This window comes from Diorhabda sublineata, chromosome 4 (assembly GCF_026230105.1).
Source record: "Diorhabda sublineata isolate icDioSubl1.1 chromosome 4, icDioSubl1.1, whole genome shotgun sequence".
Taxonomy (NCBI): Eukaryota; Metazoa; Arthropoda; class Insecta; order Coleoptera; family Chrysomelidae; genus Diorhabda; species Diorhabda sublineata.
In genome coordinates, this window is record NC_079477.1 from 30,745,274 (window position 1) to 30,768,331 (window position 23,058).

Below are 23,058 nucleotides of genomic sequence, written 5' to 3' on the forward strand. Positions count from 1 at the left end.
AAAATAAAACGATTTTTATAAGTTAAATTATTCAGTTATGTTTTGTTATAAATTTGAAAAAAAATATTGTTAAATTCTCATTTTTATGTGGAGGGCGTACACACTTCTTTTGATACCGATCGATTCGATGTTAATAAAGTAAAAGGGTACTTGAAGAGTGAAGTGGGAATCCTGTGGCACAATTAAGATTTCGAATCGAGTAAGTTAAGAGATTTTATATTTAAGTTTCTATATTGCGTCCAAAATAGACCCAAATTTCATACTTCTTGGTATTTTTGAAACCAGATATTCAACATTATTTGTTTCTTCACCTTTTCTCTTGTTTACTTTTGCTATTTGATTTCTTCAAATAAAATAGCTCTTTATTTTGGAGCAGATAGCAGAATTTTAATAAAACAAATTATTAGTTGCAATATATATTTTGTTGTAATAAACAGTGGCTACCAATGAATTTGGTTGAATTATATTTACGAGAGCCGTTCTTTTTTTGAACCTCCGATCGCTCCGTGCACATGAAATCGGGCATCCGCTGTAGGAGACTGCGAAGCTCCCGCACTACACACTCCGCCTGTCAACCATTATTGATGCTTCCGCCAAGTGTGAATTGCGAAGTGTGATTCGTTTTCTACAGACTGAAGGCCATTGCGCTGCAGAAATCCATAGGAGAATGAGTCGTGTGTATGGGGAAAACTTCATGAGTGATGATGTTGTGCGTGAATGGTGTCGAAAGTTTAAAGATAGCCGCATGTGCGTGATGAAAGGGAACAAGGACGCAAATCTGTCGTTTCGGATGACCTGGTTCAACGAGTTGAATTTTCAGAAGTTTTAAGGTCTGTTTTGTACACAATTGTTACTGAACGGTTAGACTACATTGGTGGCAACTTTCTTTGAAGAGGGTTTTGAAAAGCTTGTCCACAGTTATGTCAAATGTATCAATCTCTTCGGTGATTATGTCGTAACCGTAAGTGTATCAATCTTTTGGTAATAAAATTGTTTTATATTAACTTGTCTCTTATTTATAGCCTATCGGAGGTTGAAAAAAAAGCGGCTCCCATATATAAATATATAGATCCTACAAATACATAATTACTAGTATTCGTTTGGAAATTACTGGTAAAGAAAGAGGGGCATGGAAAAATGTTTGAAATGGATTAATATATTTTTATTAGAGGTAGATTTATTAATAAAGAAAAGTACAATGTTCAAAAAATTATTGAACCGTAGTGACACATTTCTAATTACATTTCATGATACGCGTCTGCACCAGTGTTACTAAAAATAAAATAACGGATATAAATATAAAACAATTATTATTCAAATACGATGTCACTATTAATAGATTATTAAAGCATAAAAAATTAATACAAAAAAAAAGAAATAACGATTTAAATTTTGTGATCACAAAAATAAGAAAATAAACACTACATCAATTTAACAAAAGAAAAGTATCGACACAATATATATAATGGACTGTATTTAATGGGAAAACATTTTTACTAATAATATAATTTGATATATTTGAATTTGATAAATATTATTCCACAATTATTATCAATTTAATTGATGAAATAAATGTGTTCTCATTTTTATAACAATAAATTACAAAATAATATCACTAGGAGTTTGTAAATCTGAATTTAAATATTTTGACAGAAATAGAAAATAATCATAGGTTGTCGACATGTTGAAAAGTTGCATTTACTAATTTGGCATTTTCGTTGAAATAAATTGTGCTGTAATGTCCAAAAAAATTTTTGTATTTGTATAAACATGCCATCATCTGCCTGATGGAGACAAGAATTTAACTGATCGATTTTTCAAAAAGAGAAAATTGTTTTTGTTCACTAAATCTTGGAATTTTCAAAAAATGATGGAAAAAATAAAACTGAAATGAGCTATATATGCTCAGAAATGTTTTTTGAAAAGGTCCTTATTGACCACCTAAGTGAGCTCCCTTACTTTAAATCATAATTGCGCTGTAATATTTTCCTAATATACTGACATGCCGGAGAAGAGAAAAAAAGTTTTCCTTTAAAGACAAGAATATCGTTTTTCCAAATGATAAAATTGTTTTTATACACTAAATCCTGAAATTTTCAAAAAATGATGAACAATTTAATACAGAGTTGTTAAATGAAGTCAAAAATTTCGAAATTAAACAGATCAATATTATATGTTGAACATAGGAAGTGTAATATATGAAAAAAGGGAAACAGAAAAAATATAATAATTCTTTCAAAACCTCCATACTCATCACTTGTCTATTTGCCTCTTTGAATGATTTATATTTTTCTTCTTGTCAATATTTGAACATAAATTTTACTCAGCAATAACATAAAAAGATCCAAAAAGATGTCTTTTATTTGTGCTTTTTAGATATCTTCCCATCAAAAACAGGCACAGTGTGAGATATAATACAAATGGAGCAAATTCAAAATTTGCCAAATAAAGTTATTCAAATTCTGAAACCTTAATACTAATAACGTTAGTATATAAATTTCTATATTAATTGCACTTAGGATTAACTATTCTTACTAACAAAGATTGCAACTAGTCTTGTAAGATTTGTAGTTACGATCTTAAATGGAAGAACGTTGATAAGACTGGCCTCGGCCTAACAAACGTTAAACAAAAAAAAAATTAAAAAGAAAAACAAAAACTATCACACGGTGATTCTAAACTATTGCGTAATTTATTTTTTTAATCCAGGATCTGATCTATAAGCCGAAGGTTATACAATTAAATTTTAAACTATCACTCGTTTTCCCAAAGAAAAAATTATTTTTTGTCAAACGATGTACAATTTTTAGTGAAACAAAAATTGAGTATGGACCCTGAATATACGAAGGTTGATCGTTAAATGACTGGTTTGTAATTTTTCACATCAAAGTTCAGTAAAATTATGGGAACTCTACATGAATTTAAATGAAAAAAAAATGGTTCGCTGAATTCAATTGTGGCTGGATGTTGAGGTGTTTATACTCAAAGCAATTGAAGAAATTCAAGATATGGTGCAGGTTGATTGGAAATTGAAAGTTCTAGGGATTGTGGAAGCCATAGGCTTCTCACAAGGCTTAATAGTATAAGAAAACTTTCCACAATATGAGTAGTTCACACACGTAACCATAATATAGAAGAGGTTTTCCTTTTTTTTAAATCGTGGACCTACCACGATACATAATATATAAGCAGGTAAAACAAATGGGTTGTCAGTCAATAAAGTCATTGTATATTAATACAAAAGATTGAAACAATCGATTGACAAATGACTTGATCCATGAATTAGGCTAGGAAGTACTCCTTCATCTATTCTCTGGATTCAGCTCCGAATAACTTATATCTAAATCTGAAGGAATTTCTCGACAGAAAGAGATTGTGATTATTAGTGATATATCACAGATACATATTTTGATTACCAGGACAAATTTTCTCATTTGGAAAAAATATCTTTGACAGACTGTATAGAACCAAAAAAATGTTAAATATATTAAAAACCTGTTTTATTAAAAAAGTGACGGACTTATTGATCTGCCGACGTAATATTGATATGATGGAATATTAAAATTCTATAAATTTCGATCCTTTGGGTTCCGAATAGGCTGTACTTTAAAAACAATTCATCTTTTTTTATGAAATTTATGTTTTTGTTTTGCGGGGAATAAGTATATAGCTTTTTTTGGATTAGTTGGTATTGACTAGAATAACATTCACTTGATTTTTAATCAAATTTAAATATTTAATGAATGTTAAAAGTATTCTTTGAAAACTACGTTATACAAAATCAACTGTATATTACAACATTATTAATAAGCTTATCATTATAAACAATTAAATATTAAATAAAATGTCTTATTGTCATTATTTCTTACAGTTCGCTATCATTACATAGATAATTGCGCGGAATCAACACTATTTCACTACCTGGTGTACGTTAATCCGTTTTGTTACTAAAGACAATAATATAGTAATGGAACGTGTATCAGATAGTGGAAGAAATGTACCGTTGGAGTAGTGGGAGTGAAAATTGTTATTGCTGTAAAATTTATAAACGGTTCCAGATTTGTGATAGTTGCACCTGTATATTTATAGTAATGAAAAAGTTCCTCACACAAACATATAGAAATCGATAAATTAAAGATTTTTTTAAAACAAAAATCATTTTATGGCATATATAGTACAGTTATCACGTTTAAAAAAAATTAAGCTCGTAATACAATAGCTCATACAATCCAAAATAATGTCTAGGAAAACGTATTGAAACTGTTTTCAAGCATATAAATAATTGCAAAAGTTATAAACTAATAAAGATGTTTTGTTTTTTTTGCAAAAATTTTAGAAACTGTTGATTGTTTTTGCTGTGAAATTTAATAAACGGTTCCAGAAGTCTGATAATTTTCAACATACATTTATAGTAATGAAAACGTTCCTCAGACAAACATAAAAATTTCTAAATTAATGATTTTTTTTATAACAAAAATCATTCTTTAAGAAAAATGAAGCTCGTAAGAATACAGTAGCTCATACAATCCGAAATAATATCTAGAAAAATGTATTAAAACGTTGTTCAAGAACATGAATAATTGCAAAAGTTATCAACTAATAAAGATGTTTTGTTTTTTGGTAAAAATTTTAAAAACAGTTAAGTAATAAGGAATTAAGAGGAATAGCTGCTCATTGTATAATTTAGGAATAAAATGAACATAGAAAAGATGGACCGTAAGGTTGTCTGCCCACGATGCCACCTTTGTTTAAAAACAGTTACATTGTGGGCGGTGGTAATAGATGTCTGGTTAGTTCATCCTAGTGCCAGCGGCAGGACATTTCTCTTTCGTAATTCAGAATGAATGGTGATCATTTACTTTTATTATTCATAAATTGTGATTAAATTCATATTCTCTTTAATATATAACGATCCAATTTCAAATTATTAAAACTGTGTTACAACACTTTTTAACGAAAATAGTGTAAACTTGGAGTATACTAAAAGTTGTTTTTTAATTTGCTTTTTATGACCATCTTCAGGGTGTTTTAGAAATGTTCTATTACTTTTATATTACTTTTATAAAACCACCGCATTTGTATAAATATATGAAATTGTTTATCCTAAATATACATGCACAGCATACTATGTTCATTTGCTGTTAATAAATCTTCACAGCATAACACATCAAATCTTTTTTAAAAATGGAGTTTAATATAGTTTCTTATCCCAAATTTCATACCTTAGGAATTGAAAGTGTCTAGATTTAACCACTAGGAGCTCTTAGTTTCGAGATTTTAGTTAGTATTATAGATTTAAAAATCAACAACGAGCATAATACACCTAAAGGAAGATAGTTAAAAGTTTGATGTTCATATCATACAATTTTTATAGTTTCATTGCCGTTACATTATTTGCAATATGCATATCGCTATGGTGTGTTTATTCACCAACAACAGTCTGTGTTTGATTAAGAATTATTTCATTTTTATTTTGACAGATTATAAACCACAGTTACTTAAAAAAATAACTTAAAACAAAGACAAAAAGTTTTCCTTTGTCTTTTTCAAATATTGTTAACGTATCACTGTTTTATATTAAAGAAAGACGCTTATTAGTATGTACAAAGAATTGATTTTGATAAGAAATTTCTGCATTCTCGAAAGGTTTGTAGACAAAAAAGATGGTGATATGATTAGAGAATTGTTTCTTCTTTCTAAAATTGTAATGAAATGTTCTCTGTAAAAATAATTCACTAACAATGTGATTTTTTATTGACGAAACAATTGTTGTGAACAATTTAACAACCTTGTTATATTCTTTTAAGCTATAAATAATTAAGAAAGCACAATTTGAAATAAAAAGTTTTTTTAAAATAAATAGAAAATAACTCTTTTCAAATTTGAAAATATTATTTTCCTAATTATCAGTAGTTTTAAACAAGAGTGTGAAAAAAGTCAATAAACAATGACATTGTTAATAAAGATTTGTTTTCATAATTACATATAGGACAAACAATAATAATTTTTTAAGAAAAAAATATATTCAACTTATCTTTATAAACATTAGAAAAATTTGGAAATTAAACAATTAGAAATGTTCTTCAAATCACAAATTTCAACAAAATAATATAACAAAAAATTTCAAAAATCTTAAGGGGGTCAATTTGTTTATCATCAATTTATAAACATATTTCGGGAAAATTTCATTCTTTAATACAAAAACGGTGAATTTAAAAGCATGTTATTTCTATGTTTAATTTTTTATTAATTTAAAAAATTGTTGAAAATATTATAAAATTCTCTAATGATACATTAAAAAGCACTACAAATATTTATTTTAATTTTGAAAAAACTTTCCATCCAGAATAAAATCTTGGAATTGTTCGTAATACACTATAACTCTCTAAAATTTCCACATTAATATTTAATAATTTGAAAACATTATTTTGTGTAATGATATTCTTGGCTCCATATCCTTAAATTGACATTCAACGTTAAATTGAAACTATAAATAAAATAGTTTTAGGAAAGGAAACTTTCCCTGTATTGAGATAATTTTCCTGAAATCTCTTGTTTATTAAAATGTTCTGAAATATACGCAAAAACTATGTACTTTCTTAATCTTTATTTTTTTGTAATTTTTGCAATTTATTATGAGATGTAGAAACGGTTTTACTACATTTGTCTAAAATTTTTCCAAGTAAAAACAACCACTGCACGTATTCTTCATAGTTTTATCTTATTTACAGTTTTCAACTTGTAATTTCAATAATAAAATATTTTTCCATAATACAGAAACTCTTATGGAGTAATTTGCAAAACACCCAAAATTTACTTAGTGAGTTTTAAGTGAGATTAAGCTATACTGAACTACACAAACTCTCACAATTACACTGCATGACGAGCGTTTCGACAACCAAATTATCGTCTTCAGAGACTGAGGGTAAATTATTTATATTTTCTCTTCAGTCTCTAAAGACGATATCTTGGTTATCAAAACGCGCGTCAGACATCTAATTGTGGATGTAGGGGTAATGGTAGTGTATGCAGTATGTTCAGTATGAATATCATAATCAGTTCCAAAAAATCCAACTAAAGAGATTAAGCTAGTTTTTTAATGGAATATTGCTAATATTTTGTAATAACAAATTATATTTTCAAAAATGAAAATTGAATTTATTCACACAACAACTTTTGCAATTCTAAAATAATCTAGATGCAGCTATTCAACATTGATAAAGTGGTTAGTTAATAATTATCGCCACTCTCCAAACGATTCATTTTGTATACTCAATTGCTACATACATTAAAAACAATCAATAATTTTCAAAAAAACTATTTATCAAATATTAATTTATGCTGAAAAATTGTGTCATTTTTTCTACGGTGTTGCGCAATCCATACTATAAAATCCCTTACAGCAGATATGATCAGACCAGGATAAATAGATATTTTATATCTAAGTTTGTACAAAGTTATATAAAAGGCACTTTGCCATAGAATATAATGTAACAAAATTAATATTGAAACAACAGACAGTATATTCACCAACAGAAAATCAAAGTGGGTCTATATATTATATACAATAAAGATATATTTCTTTTGCAAAGTAAAAAGTCAACAAGAAAAAAATAAGAACGATTGTTTTTGATAGCATCGGAAATTTATTCAATTAGAAATAGTTCACATCCTTATTGATCCACACTTCAAGTAGTACAAAATTCACTCTACCAAAAATTTTCATCCGAATATGAATTGGCATAGTTTCAAAGCTATTGAATATAATTTGAGAAAACAAGAACAAATTTTATATTCTAACTGACTGACAAGAGAACAAACATTTGGTAGAAAAGTGAAAATTCAGGATGAAGCAACGATTGATAAAATAAGATATTGATACAATGAAGATAAGGAAATCAACGGAAAGAGGTAGACCCCAAATGCAATTGTCAAGTATTCAACTTGCTTATAATATAAAAACATAGAAGATAGAAGTGGAGAAATATAATCAAAACTGGACCTTTGAGATATGTACAGTATGCCCTGAAACTCTTCTGGAAAATGCACTTACTACTTTTGTATACAAGTCTGTTTGGTGAGATGTAACTAAATCACATTTAATACCCCATTAAACAGTAAAGTTTCTATATACCCTGTGTATATAAAGTCGCCAATATCACAGAGGTAACATCATAATTTGTAGACTCAATTAATGAACCGAATTATTTCCTATGTGATTAGGATTGAAAAAGTGACTATGTTATGAGAATTACAGAAGAGTGATTAATAAGGAAGATATAAGATATATAAGATGGAAGGAAATAAAACAAGAGATACAAGATAGGAAAATATTGGAGCTACTGTGGATCAGGGTGCCCACGTAATGACTCAACTCCAGCATGCCTTACACCCGAAAAGATATAAAGGCTTCAGGATTAAGTGAGTAAAATTGAAAAAGTACTGTACAAAATTCCTGCAGAATATAATATGTGAGGATTGCATCTTCCACCCCTATATATAGGAAGTGATCTCTCTAAGTCAAGGTAGTCGAGAATATGTGACCAGTCTTATATTCGATCGTTAGAAGTATACATCAATAAACAAAATAAAAACTAAATACAAGTAACAATGACAATTTCAATGTGATAGATGAACTCTTTTTTGATGTCTAGATGTACTTTAGCCCAAATTACAATTAAGAAGAGACAAACTAAATAGAAATGAACTTTCTTGACAAAACCATATATCGATGAGATGACTTAAAGAGGAAAAGCAAGAAAAAATAAGGATTTATCCACAGGGAAAAAGGATCAAAAGAGCTCCGCAAGATCGGAAGAAACTCATTCGAATGAGTTTGGGGTCTATATATATATAAAGTTAAAAAATATTTTTAAAATTGGGAAAGAAAATTTGTATTTATATACCTTAAAGATTCGATTTGTATTTGAAAAATCATTCCAACAATACTACACATTTTAAACTAAAAGATAAAAAGCAAATGTCGAAGAAAAAATTAGATAATCACTATGTTAAATGATAATTTGTGATTTTAAAATTATTTTTCAATTTCACTTTTTGTATATGATTTCGAGTTAATGGATTAATTTAGTGATACTATTGTTGTTTCAGGATATGTCAGTTAAGCTAACAGCATTATAAATAAATATATTGTGGATTTACAATGGCATTGTAAAATTTAAATTAAAAACTATTTATTGTTTCTCATTGTCCCAACACCTAAACTAAATATTTAATAAAATCAACTAAATTATACATTTTTATATATTTTGTATGTGCGCCTGCGGCTGTTTTATATATATATATATATCTATATATAAAATATATAATATTGTCTACTTTGTGAAGTCAATACTTAAAAAAAAAGTTTCTATCTATATAAACATCTCTACAATTGTTATTGTTTTTAAAAAACGATTTGTTATAAACAAAAATTACCAAGTAAACATTATTCTAAATATATTTGCAAAACCCCTAAAAACTATCCAACCTGAAAAACTAAAATAAAACTTTTATTAACAAAACTAGCATATTGTTGCTGTTAAAAAAATATAGGGGTTGTCTCATTGGAAAACTATATATGTTTCCGTGTCAAAATATATTCTATTATCTAAACTTTCTGTTATATCACATCCAAGTTTGATTTTATTAGATTGAATCCTATTTTGCATTTCCAGAATCTATGATGAATGTGAATGTATTTAACTTTCGTAAAGTTATACGACGAGCTCAAAAATCAGCTGCAAATTCAGTTATTTTCGAAAATGGCATTCCCGTGTATGCAAAGTATGCCTGCAAAACTATATCTAAATTAAACAGTTTTTGTTTTGCAGAAATTTGGAAACACTAAAATTTCTTTGTAGTTATAACAGATATTTGATTGATCTTCAAGAAAAATTAATAAGAAACAAAACCGATATATCTGTTAATCACATGGAAATTTCAATTTTTCCAAGTTTCTATATAAACCATTTAATTTAAACATAAAGGTACAAGCTTCAGCCTCCTATTTTTAGTGTAAAGTCTTGTAACGTTGCTATTTGAATCTAGAGAATTACACGCTAAATATTTGAAAAATTAGTAAAAATTTAAGAAGCTTTGGGTAAAAGTTTGGTAATATTAGAATTGCCTTTTCATGTTTTCAAATAACTGACAAATGGAACCTTTTCGACATATATTAAGATATTCCAATTTATCATAGATTCTAAAAACGCAAATATAACAAAGTTTTTTCATTTACAAATAGTGATTCACACCTGGTGTAACTGCTAGTCGTAGAAAACTGAAAAAAGTTTAAGTGAAACAGTATATAAATTTTTCATAAGAACATAACCGATAGGTTCCAAAATATATGTTGTTGTATAGATTAATTTAAATATTCTGTATATATTCTCGTCGTTATTGTTATATTAACATTTATACACAATTCATAAGGTGCATTCTTTACGATGACAAATAGAAATTGAGTAGAACTGCCATGGACAAAGTTGAACTTTTTATGGAGAGATCTGATTTCTATTTCGCCAACATATCTTATAAAAACAATCATGCAAGGAGCTTTGCTTCAGATCCAGCGATACCCGGAGAATTATCCAATTCTGAAAAGCTTCAATGGGTGAGCGCTACAAAGGCAATTAAGACTGACATGTCTCCACCATCTTTAGTAATAGTGATAACCTTGCAGAGGATAAATAGAATGGTAAAGAAATAGAATGATATTATGAAGGTAATGTAACAAGTGTTGCAATGAACTTTAGTTTCACAATTAATTTAACACCTTAAATGATTAAATCTTGGTTACAAAAAGTATTCTTATATACTTTTTAACAACTTCGTTAATGTTATTTATTTTTAAAACCACTAGTAATACCAGCTTATTAGTAAATTTTAAAAAAAACGTAACCAAGTTTCTTTGTAATATTCAATATTCTCGTGTATTACATATTATTATGTAAGAAATATACAATTTGTTCAGTGTAGCTTACAAACGTAATGGAAAAATTAGAATAATATATGAAAATATATGTATAAAAATAGATATTTTGAATTGAAAATTCGTTTTTTTTTAACATATAACAGTTTACCAATGAAACTACCTTTATCTTCGATAATCACTGCTTAGCAGTTGTAAAATTACTAAAATAAAACCTTTCAGGTTATTTTTAACCACCATTGGTTAATCACATGTTTAAAAAAATTGTACTCTATATGATTAAATAAAGATTGCTTTACTTTTACAAAGAAGCACCAAGTACGAAATCAATTCTTTTTTATGCTGTTAGCTTTACATTGTTGGAAAGAATCCCATTGGTGGAAAAACGACGTCTTTTGGCATAAAACAATCGTGTACCGTCTTCATATGATTCTTCATCTTGTCGGGCCTTGAAAACTCTTTCTGGCAAACTGGACAAGGGAAAACTTTTCTTTGGTGACCTTCGTGATATAAGAATGCGTGTCGCTGGAAGCTGTATTTGTTCTTAAATGTCTTTTGTACGTCAACTTTAGCACATTCAGTGCACTGATATACTCCCTCATTTATCGATGCATATCTAAATAAATTTAACCCCCTTACAGACATTTCGGTGAGTGCTTCTGCGGGATCCTGACTTTGAGATGTCGCCCTACGCCTTACTCTTCTTTTGGACGGTTGCCTACCGGTAGATGGAGCTCCCATTGAATTCGACAAGTTCTGCGGAAGATTCGACATATTTGGTAGGGAAGTTGAACTAGTGGAGGGTGTCATATTATTATTGTTATTTAGAAAATTGTCAGGAGTACTAATTCGAGATGATTCGGGAGTGTTTGAGAGCTGATTTGAGGGGTCTGAATTGGAACTTTCTGCGTTTTCATTCAGTTCCGTTTTGGGCGTCAAAAGCTTCTGGGCCAATAAGTCTAAAAACAAAATTCAAATAAAAAAATTGGTAAATGTAAAATAAACTCAAGCTATTATGAAAAAATAAATTGGTCAATGTTTATCAGTATACAAAATTACTTAAACTACGTAAACATTTATAGATTATCAATTTTATAATCATTTATTAAACATATCAATATTTCTCAACATTAATAATGACAATTCAAAACATACTGGAGCTTTGGATGTCACAGTTACTTCTTCGAAATGATTAATAATCATTAGGATGTATTTTTAGTACAAAATAATAAAATTAAAAAAAAATAACTAGCGATATTTATCTATATAAATTAATTGTTAACAATACAGTGCAGCAATTAGAATATTATTATACTGTTAGAGATTAACTTCAAAGATTCTGGTTGGTCGCCCCTTTGGACATAACCATATACATCTGATGCAAAAGGATAAAAGAAAATAAATCAATGCTGATCTATTTGACTCTAGTACCTATACACAAACACAATGAAAAATCTGATTTACAAGTCCAAGAAGAAATAGCAATTGATGTCTTTTAGTATATACAATGGGCTAATGTGAAAGATTAGTGATCATAGGGACATTATGTGGAAATAAAATAAATTATAAAAAACTACTTCTACAGGGTATAACCGTTCATTTTCTTGATAAATTTAGGGAAAATTTCAAATTATTTCCAAAGGGAAATTGAATATGGTCTTATGAAATGGCAATAACGTCGTTACAGTTTTGAGAAAGCCTACCAAAATGATTCTAATTCAAATGGGAGGAATCGACCAATTCATAACTACATATATAATTGAAATAAGGTCCAAAAAAGTGGTGCCTTTATATTTTCTAGGCCATTAATGCTTGTATGGACTAAGGATAGGTATTGCAGAGGCGATTAGGTTCCAGCATATAACTTTTGCAATTTGGAGGGAATGTGTTCTGTACATTCTTCAAAATTATGGTTTCGATCAGTTATATAATTTAATTGAGAAAAGGGAATCTAAACAAAAAGTGCACGTGTATCATGTAAAACTAACAATTTACTCATGTATGAAATGTAATCTTTTACTCTATCCAGAATGTTTTTTTTTTGTACCATCAACCATAAATTTTGACTTGTTGGCTTTTGGAGAAAAACTTTGAGAAACATATTAATAAAAAAGTTTTTCAATTCAGACTGTATATTAATAATTTTGTAATAACTTGTTTGTTTGATAAAAATAATTTCAAAGCTATATGATGTCATTATTCTAATTTTAATGCGGAATTGCTTGGTAGAAGTTACTCCTTAAGTAATCAAAAGCAACTGCGTTGATAATTATTCATTCATTCAAGACCACTATAAAACAATATCAATTAGAAAACATTTTTAAAAAAAGTTCTGGGCATTAATGGATTAATCCACCATTGACATTAAGGTTACAATTATCTGATCTAACAGCTACATAGTAACAGTTGTTTTTTAAACCATGTCAGAAAACGTTTTGTTTATATAAAATACTTCTACTCAATCTTTGAGTGAAACATAAAAATTGTTCAATACAGTAAACGAATGAATTATTTTTTGAATTCCTTATTTAACTATTATATTATTATTGTAAGTAGGCAATTATGCGGAATTGCAACAAATTATTTAATTGTTAAGTAATTAAGTGTTTTTCCAAAATATCCACTCTAAATGTATTAATTTTATATTAACATCTAACAAATGATATGACATTTTCATTTATTTTTAACCGTTCCATTATAAATTTAATATTTGATTATTTCGCAGTTATATTAATTTTTTGGTTTGTTTATGACCACAATATTAAGGCTAACACAATTTAAATAAATATATTGGGCATAAAGTCTTTCAATCCAACTTCCTAAATAAATTAGTGTTAATCTAATATAAATTGTAGATGACTGTAAATACAAGTAATAAGAACTAAGATTGAAAGTAAGTAGAATGGAAATTGTACCTGCATAAACATTGACCTTTCGCAAATAAAACAATACCATGCAATCATAATAAATCGGTTCAAATATAAATAAACAAAAAATAGTGAATAAAAAAACAAACATAATAAATAGCAAACTTAATTTTTATTTAGATTTCAACTAAAAATTTTGTATCTACACTATAAACCCTTTTGAATAATATACAAGGTAACTAAAGAAGTGCAAATAAATATCTACCAACTAAAAACGTTAAGTATTCAAAGAAAATATAAATTATGAAGTAAAACTGCAGCATTTACCTTAAATAGTACTTTCGTCAGTTCAGCGTTAAAACAAATCAACAAACTTGTTCCTTACACTTATTAGGGCAAGAATATTATAATGAGGCAAATAGAAATTTATTGTCAGTTCTTTCATATAACATATATATAATATACACTATCAATAATTTGCCAAATTATTTAAACATTCACACATTTGCAAATATATTAACATACGAAGCATTATTCATAATATGTATCTCTGTTTTACTTATTATAAAAATTTAATAAAAGCACATTTTCTTACATATTAAAAATATAAATACATAGAATAATTTTTACGACTGCCTGACAATTAATTCTTATCATAAATCGTTTTCTATATCAGATGTGATACTCAAGGTAATGTTGACCGTGAGTCTTATCGGGACACTGTCACCTCAATGGACAGATGAAGACACTATGAGACACTACAGAACTCACACTTCGAAGCTTATAAAATAGAAGACAAAGATATCTGGAAGCTACAGCCATCCCACATTCTAAATATTCCAAGAGAAGTGGGATTAACGAATAAGCAGTAAAAACTGGGTTCTCCACTATCACAACTTTGGGTTGTGGTGAATATGATACCCCATACATACCTATATACAAGGATACAAGTCTCACCAGTTCCAAGGAGAAGGAAACACTACAGATTTTCTTTATTTGCTATGTTATAATCTTGAAATCAAGCATTATATGACTTTTCATTGTGACTATTTAACCACCAATCATTAAAACATTGAGTATTCACATAAATCTTTAACAAAAATTGAAAATTCTATCTGTAAATCTGATGGTTATGGATTTTATATTTCAAAACAATTGAGGAAAACTTATTTCAATATTCGGTAATACTCTTAAACTTCACATCTATGCATAGACATATTTTTAAAACCTTTTTTAAATGTAAATTATCACTATCAATAGAAATGTTTATCTATGATAAATAAGAAAAAAAAGTATTCACCCAGAAAAAGCGAAATATCAAAATTAAATGATTATCAGTTTAAGATTATAAATTAAAGCTGCCTTCCAAAGTTTATTTGTAATTTGCAAAATCACCAGAATGACCCAAACTTATGGCTTGGACTGGGACCCTTCTACTGGGATTAACTTCTTTTCAAAATACACTGAACTGATTCCTCTTATTTAAAAACCGTTCAGATGAGTCATCTTGTCTATTGTGAATCCGGACGAATACCATGCCAATAGATTAGCCCGATTTTGTATGACAAGTGGCCTTAACTCTACTAGATGAAGAATATTATGAAACTTATGAGTAAGGTAGGTTTTTATTTATTCCGAATTGCTTAATGAAAGAATTGTTTCGTTACCTATGTCAATGTATAATAGGGTGCTTCGAAAATTTTTTTCCTTATTCTAACCCTCTCAAATGTTTCTTTCTGTTTGATGTAAAAAAATCCTCACAATACATAAGTTCTATAGCTCAACTTTAAAAAGTAGCTTTTTTATTACAGAAAAATTATATTATATTTTTAAAATTGGGTTTTTGGATTTTACTCTGTCAGAACAGAGTAAGAACAAAAGACTAGTTACAGTTTCTAATGATTAATGGAAAACGCATGTAATTATTGAATGTCTGTAACTACTCTTTTTTTGTACATAATCTCACCCAGTTTTACAGTTTTGTAAAGCTCAAAGACTTAATTTTAAATTTACAAAAAAATTTAAATCATATTTGAATGGAAATTTAAAATAAAACAGCGACCTCTTTTAGTTAAGCTATAGAGCTTATGTTTTGTGAGGATTTTTTTACATCAAATAGACATTTGAAAGTGTACTAATGAAAAAATTTTTTTGAAGCAATCTACTGTACATTGCCACTGGTAACAAAACAGAATTCTTTGATTAAGCAATTCGGAATAAATAAAAACCCTCCTATACTACTTATAAATTTCATAACATTCTCCATCTAATAGAACTAATGCCTCTCGTCCACTAAGGACTTAGTTCCTAAAAATTCTAGGCGAACATTGTTCAAACTAAATCCTGTTAATTCCTCAATTCCATTGCCTTTCTATTTGTCCGGAATTGGAATAGACGATAACTGTGCGGAATATTTTTTCAATATGAGAAATCGATTCAGTGAATTTTGAAAAATATAATTATCAGTAACATTTTGCACTGGCCGGAAGTTCTTATGAGACATTTTTTTCTTCACCAGATTAATACTTTACTAATTGTGCTGCAAATGTGTAAATATTCCTAAATATTTTTGGCATTTCTAGAATAAATGAGTATAAAATAACATAGATAAACTTATAAACTCCTTTTAAAGTTTTTAAATCTATTGCAACTTCAATAGATTCTTTAATTTATTTTTTACAACATTGAGTACCTATTTTTTATTGCCATTAATCAAAACTTTCAAACTGAAACTTCTAGTAGTAGTAAATAATGGAAATTTGAAATTCAATGCAGAATCATTGAGCATAGTTCCATGCTCCAAAATATCAAATAATTAGGTAAGAAATGAGTTCAAATTAACAAAAACGCAATTCAACAGATGCAGAATATCAAGAGATTGAGGTGCAATAGCATGTAGACGTTCGACGCTGGTTTAGAGCGTCAAATGAAGTCACGTGGTCTAATTTCGACTAGAACGTCATCTTAAATTAATGCGTCAAACAAAAAAATAACATCATTGGTTTTACGAACTTCAGATAATATGACCAATTACTCTCGATTATAATAAGAGATATAATGAGATGCTACAAAAATTTTATTACACTGTTTTTTACAGATTTTAACTTGATTTAAAAAATCTAGTTTCAACAAACAACAATAACTGTAACAGGCAAAAACTAGTAACCAACTGGTGGATTTATTCTCAAAAACTTTTCTTTTTCAAATTATTTTTACTTCAGGAAATCTACTAAACGCATGTACGATTCCTGAAGAACTGTATGTCAAGTTTCAATTATCGGTTTGACCTTAAAACTATTCAATTTTATATAAAAATATGTTAAATGTTATTTAACGTGGTAAGTATATAACATATAAAATATATTCTAAAAATAATCACACTCTCTTTTACAGTTCTAATCTTATCGATTTATATATATTTAGATACAAAGCTACTACAAACTATGTTGCTGAAAGTACAGAATTACATTTGACAAAAGTTAATTTGATTATTTCAGACTAAAAACCTGCAAATGTCTTCGTCACATATTATTTTCAAATTTAAAGTCACATTAACATTTGAAATATTAAATACTTCCTATTCCTGTTATTTGTTCGATAATATTTTCACATTCATCCATACCTCGTTGGCATCACATCACATAAGTTCTAACATCGCGTAAATCCAAGAAATGTCTTTTTTATTTTTGAATGTCATTCAATAGAGAATAGAAATATGCACCTCCAGACAAATAATACGAAAATCTTAAAATCGAACTAAGTTCATAAATTTTCAAAAAATTAAAATATAAACTCCTGGAGAAAATAAACCCACCGCTCATATTTTTCTCGATATTCTTTATTTATTGATAACTTACTGTAGGACAAGTAGGCCATGGACTTTTTAGTTTTCTGAGAAAATTTACCCTGGTGATGGTAATATTTTTTATACCAACAGGAAGAAGAGGTTTCAACGAACAAAAATCTCACCGACACAAACAAAAAAAGCTGATATTTTCCCCATTGGATAATTTTCGATTAGTTTTTTTCGATATTAATTCAAAATAAAGTTAAAAAAAAAATTCGTATCAAATGAAGTATATGGGGCATGAAAAGGTAACTTTTCACAAACGTTCGTTGAAAAAAATATTATTTGTAAAAGATGAAAATAAATAACCAACAAAGGTTGGGTTTTTGGAATTTTTTACATAAATTTTGAGGTTGTGTGAAAGAGTGTGACTACGAAAGTTGTAGATCATCTTATTAACTACAATTTTGTTATTCGACTTTTTCCATAGGATTTGTAGTTTTGCAGGAAATCGAGATAAACCGTTTTTCACTCTTAAAAATTCACCCTCTTTCCATTTCCCTCAGATCATTCGAAAATTATTTTTCTTTCAATCATATTCTTCTTCTTTTGCAAACGGTTTAATCCTACTATCTTTTTTTTTTGTTTAAAAAATTATCGACCCTGGTGTAGACTGATTCTTGTAAGGTTTGACCACTTTCTTTCTTTTAGATAATATCTGTAAACGGAATTTCTCATTTGATCCATGTATCATCAGAATTTAGTATATGTACAAAATTTCATGCCAATAGATCAAATATAAGTTGGTTAAAGTGTTTAACTTAACTATTGAATTTGATTTTATGTTTTAAAATGAAGGTAGATTATTTGTTCATAAAATGCTCATCGAACTAAAAGAGTTTGAAGATAACAAGAATAGAAAATACATACAGTCGACAATTTTATATGGGTCTAAAATAACCAATAAACAGAATTTATACCAACCATTTAAATCTATAAATGACCATTTATAAAAATAATTATTATGATAGTGCTAAAACAGATTCGATAAAAACATACATGGAGGGTACAACTATAAAAAATAATTCCATATATGATTAAAATGTACATAATGTTATTTAAATTTTATTTATAATAAATAACAATGAAAGTAGAATCTGATTAGCCTTTTCTGGTCGGTTTTTATAATTATATTAAAACGTTTTCAATTATATCTTTGGTAAGTTCTTTATTATGCATAAATGATAAGCATCAAAATTTCAGGTAAGCGTATATTTCTTCAAATATATGTATATTTTCGTTGATAATTATTATTTTATATTAACAAAAGCTTTTATATGTTAATATTGAGTTAAGTTTGTAATTTTATGATAAAAGAGTTTTAATTGTTATTTTTCTCATTGTCAAAAACTCACTACCCCGTAATTGAATATAGGTGACATAATAAAAAATTGTAAGCAATTAAAAGTTTCAACATCATAATAATAAGTGTCTTCAACTCTTGAAAAGTTATGTTTCAGGGTTAGCTCATTAAATATTTATCACGGAGTTTAATTTTTCAGTTTATGTAGATTAACTCACAAGTTGGAAATCGTAAAAATGTAGGCATTAGTTCATTTAGAACCAGGATGATATCTAAAAATGTATTGAAAAAGTTTTTAAGTACATAAATAGGTAAAGATGAAAAAATTTATTTAGTTTGTGGCAAATATTTAGAACACTGTCAAAAAATGTGAAAATGATAAAAAGAAATTTATAGAAAACAAGTCTGGCATGCCTAAAAACTCTATATCCCTTATTTATAATGTTAATTTTGATTTCAGGTCCGTGTGCGGCAATTTTAGGATGTTCAAGAATTGAGAGGGCAGCCTAGTCTGAAAATTTGGAAAAATCGATTTTTCGCATATTTCATGTCGGCGCCATTTTCTGAATTTTTTTTAGCTAAGGCCAATGCGAAGACGTCTTTACAGATTAGGAATTTACAAATTCTTAATCAGCCTGTTTTTTTTACGGCTTCTAGGCCAGAATACCCCTTTAAGCAAAAATATTTAAAAACTAAGTTGCTTATTCTGTACCAAAATTTGGTGATTGGTACTTAACTAAAATAATACCGAAACTATAACTAGATTAAATATAATAAAAAATATTCAAATAAATGGTCATAAAATGATTGGAGTTGTGAATATTCTATCATAATATACTTAATTGGATCACGTCATAAAAACTAACAAAAATTTAAAATCGATGTAATGTTTTAAAAAAGCATGTATTCAATTCAATAATTTACTTATTTTTTTATAGATGGTTTATAATCAAATTTATTACTTAATTGTTTATGAAATTTGTTCTTGATTTATTTGTCTTGTTAATAATAGTTAATTTTTTTTTTAATTTCAAAATGCATAATTGGCGGTACTCTTCAAATTAAAAAATATTTGTTTCATCAAAACATACACAATTTTATATTTATTATAGGAACAATCATATTCTCAAGTTTTGGAAAAAATTGTTTTCTCTACCTTTATGATAAACATTAAAATTTAATTTAGAAATTTTAAAACATGGAAAGGAAAAAATAATGTTTATATTGTTTATAATAAATCATGACGTTTGTTGTAAATAAAATATCACGTTAAAAGTACTTTTAAATTATGATTTTTGGAAAAGAAAAAATTTTTCAACCATTCATAGAACTATTAATTATAATAAAAATTTGTTTCTACGGAAAAATTTGTGAAATGAATGTGAAGAAATTTTCAGCAATACTAAGATAATCAATTAGTTTATAAATTATTTCTAAATAAAGGTTTCAAAAAATTTTGTTCCATTCAAAAAACAAAATATTAGCAAAAAGAAGTCAATTCGATTCTTCCATTTTTTATTCGATTAAAAAAATTTGAGAAGTTTTCGAATTTTCATGACATGATCTTATTTAATGGGGACATTAAAAGGGTATAAAAAATTTTATGGATAATTATCAAAACATTTTTGGTTTGAATAGGGACACCCTAATTGTTATTTGGAATTTACTGTTTCTTTTTTTCAGTTTTTGAGTCAACATCTGAAAATAAAGACTTCAAAATTGACTCTTGAATATCTATTTTTTTGATTAAATTAAAATTATAAAAATTAGAGATAGAGTTTCGGGAGTGAGACTTTTTATTAAACAATTATTCTTTAATAAACCTTAGAAAATATATTTTTCTAGACATCATTCCACATTTACACACTTATTTTTGACAGTTGTATCTTCGGAGTGTAAATTATTGGTGGTTAATTTGAGATTTTCATAAATCACTTTCCAGTGATAATAATTTTGTATTTGGATTATGATATAATAGAGAGGCTTTAGAAAATGATTATTTTAACACTGTAAATGCTTAGTTATTGAAAGACGTTCTAGTTTTCGATTTTATAAGTTTGACATTAGATTCAAACAATTTATGTTACCATTTGAGAGTATAATTTCAATTGTTCTAAAACTTATTCCACGCCAGTATTTCTAATATCAAAATCTACTTGTCTACCATTTCTACATCGAATTATAAAATTTTCTACTCGTCTGTAAAATGAAATGTTCAACATTTCATAACATTGAATCCTATTATTTTCAACAAAAATATACATAATATCGATAGATTTTGTTATACTTTTCTCAATGTATATAATTGTTTAAAGTAAAATATTTTATATGTATCTATTCAGTCTTACTAAAGGCAACAATTACAATTATATGATAAATTGAGTTCTAAATCCATGCACCACTCCTACATATTTCTTGGCCAAAAGAGCTTCGAGAATAATGTTAGAAAATATTTAAAAGGTATATAATTTCATACACTGTTACACAAAAGTCAAGGTTCATAACTTTATACATAAATTTTTGACGTTTTCTCAAAATTGTCTTCTCTTACTTTTCATTAACTTCATTTCCCTACTGTTATGGTGATACTTTCATATCTAAATCAAGGTTCTAGATTATTCTAACGAGCTCTAGAATATATAAGAACAATACAAAATATTAGATAAGTGCATAATTATACAGGCAACGCCTAACTTCAGTAGACTTCTGATCAATTCAAAAAATATATAACGCATATACTATATTTCAATAAATTAGAGTATCTAAAGGGTATAACAGAAAATAAATGGATGATGGAGGATATAAAAGAGATAATAATCAAAAATTTTAGAACCGTAATCTACAAATAAGTTCCAATTCCAGAAGATTTCTGCTCAGTTCAAAAAATATCCTCGAAATGTTGCAGCTAATTTCAATAGTTTTATAAAATATACAATGGAAAGAAGAATTAAAAAAGGTAGATGGATGAGATGATAAAGGGTAAAGAGAAATAAAAATTGGAGAAGCTAGGCCAAAGATAGGAAAAAATAGAGAAATGGATGGATATCTATGAACAGAACCATAATTTACAAATACATAAGATTTAAAAGTTTCTAATTCCAGTAGATGAGTATCTAAAAAAGATAATGAAAAATAGAATAAGAAAAAAAGATGGATGAATGTGATGATGAATGGTATGAACGAGTTAATATTTAAAATATATAGAAGATAGAAAATATTCGAAAAAATTGAGAAATGATGGATGCCTATGAACAGAACTACAAATACATTAGTTCAAGTGTTTCCAATTCCAGTAGACTTCAATAGACTAGAATTCAATAATCGATAGGTTGTAAAAATTTTAATAGTTTCAAATATCTACAGAAGATAATAGAATGAAAGAAAGAATAAAAAAAGAATTACTAAGATGATGAATGGTATAAAAGAAATAAAAATTGAAAATTGGAGAAGCATGCCACAGATACAAAGAAATAGAAAAACAATGGATACCTATGAACAGAGCCAAAGTTCACACATGCTTTTTTTTTATTTGTTTCGTATAATCCTATAACTTTAATTCGTGCTTTAAGATATTTGAAATTCTACATAGTTCTTACAAAACAATTCGAAAAATCTGGATTTTGAAATCAAGGTTCTGTTCACTGAGCTATAAATTACTTCCAATTACAAAATAAGTTGAATTGCAAAAACTGAATATACTGTTAATACCAGTACCATAGAAGATGATAAGTTAGTTACATGCTTGACAGTGAAATTATGATTGTTGGTGCAGTTGTAGCATACAGTATGTTACATAAGAATACCACTATATGCAGGTATAAAAAGTAATTTTCTGAAAGAGAAAGAGTTAAAAATATCATTGTAGGAGGTACTGAGTGATTGGGACAATAATACCTGAGTGAAAAATTCATATAAATACATTATGATGATAATAAAAATATTTCACTTTACTTTACTTTTTTCGAATATTGTGGAGTATTTTAGACTATTCTGACTTCGTGTAACAATCTAGAAAGAACTGTATTAGCAGCACAAGAAGGAGAGAAAGGGAAAATGGAAAAATTGAAAATTTCAAGTACAAAGTGGTATTCATCCATATGTCATTTGA

The 23,058-nt window shown here is 27.4% G+C and overlaps 1 protein-coding gene across 3 annotated transcripts in view; it reads right to left on the minus strand.

The window, feature by feature from the left end:
- LOC130442461 (protein tramtrack, alpha isoform-like) overlaps positions 1-23,058 on the minus strand; it is a 78,186-nt gene that overhangs the window by 14,214 nt on the left and 40,914 nt on the right. Inside the window, exon 3 of one of the 3 annotated variants that reach the window (XM_056776586.1) lies at positions 1,147-11,892. The exons of the other annotated variants lie outside the window; for them this stretch is intronic. Within the exon in view, the coding sequence (XP_056632564.1) occupies positions 11,285-11,892 (608 nt within the window). The 3' untranslated portion in view covers positions 1,147-11,284. Of the gene's footprint in view, positions 1-1,146; positions 11,893-23,058 lie in introns of those variants that run through there. 3 annotated transcript variants of the gene reach the window in all.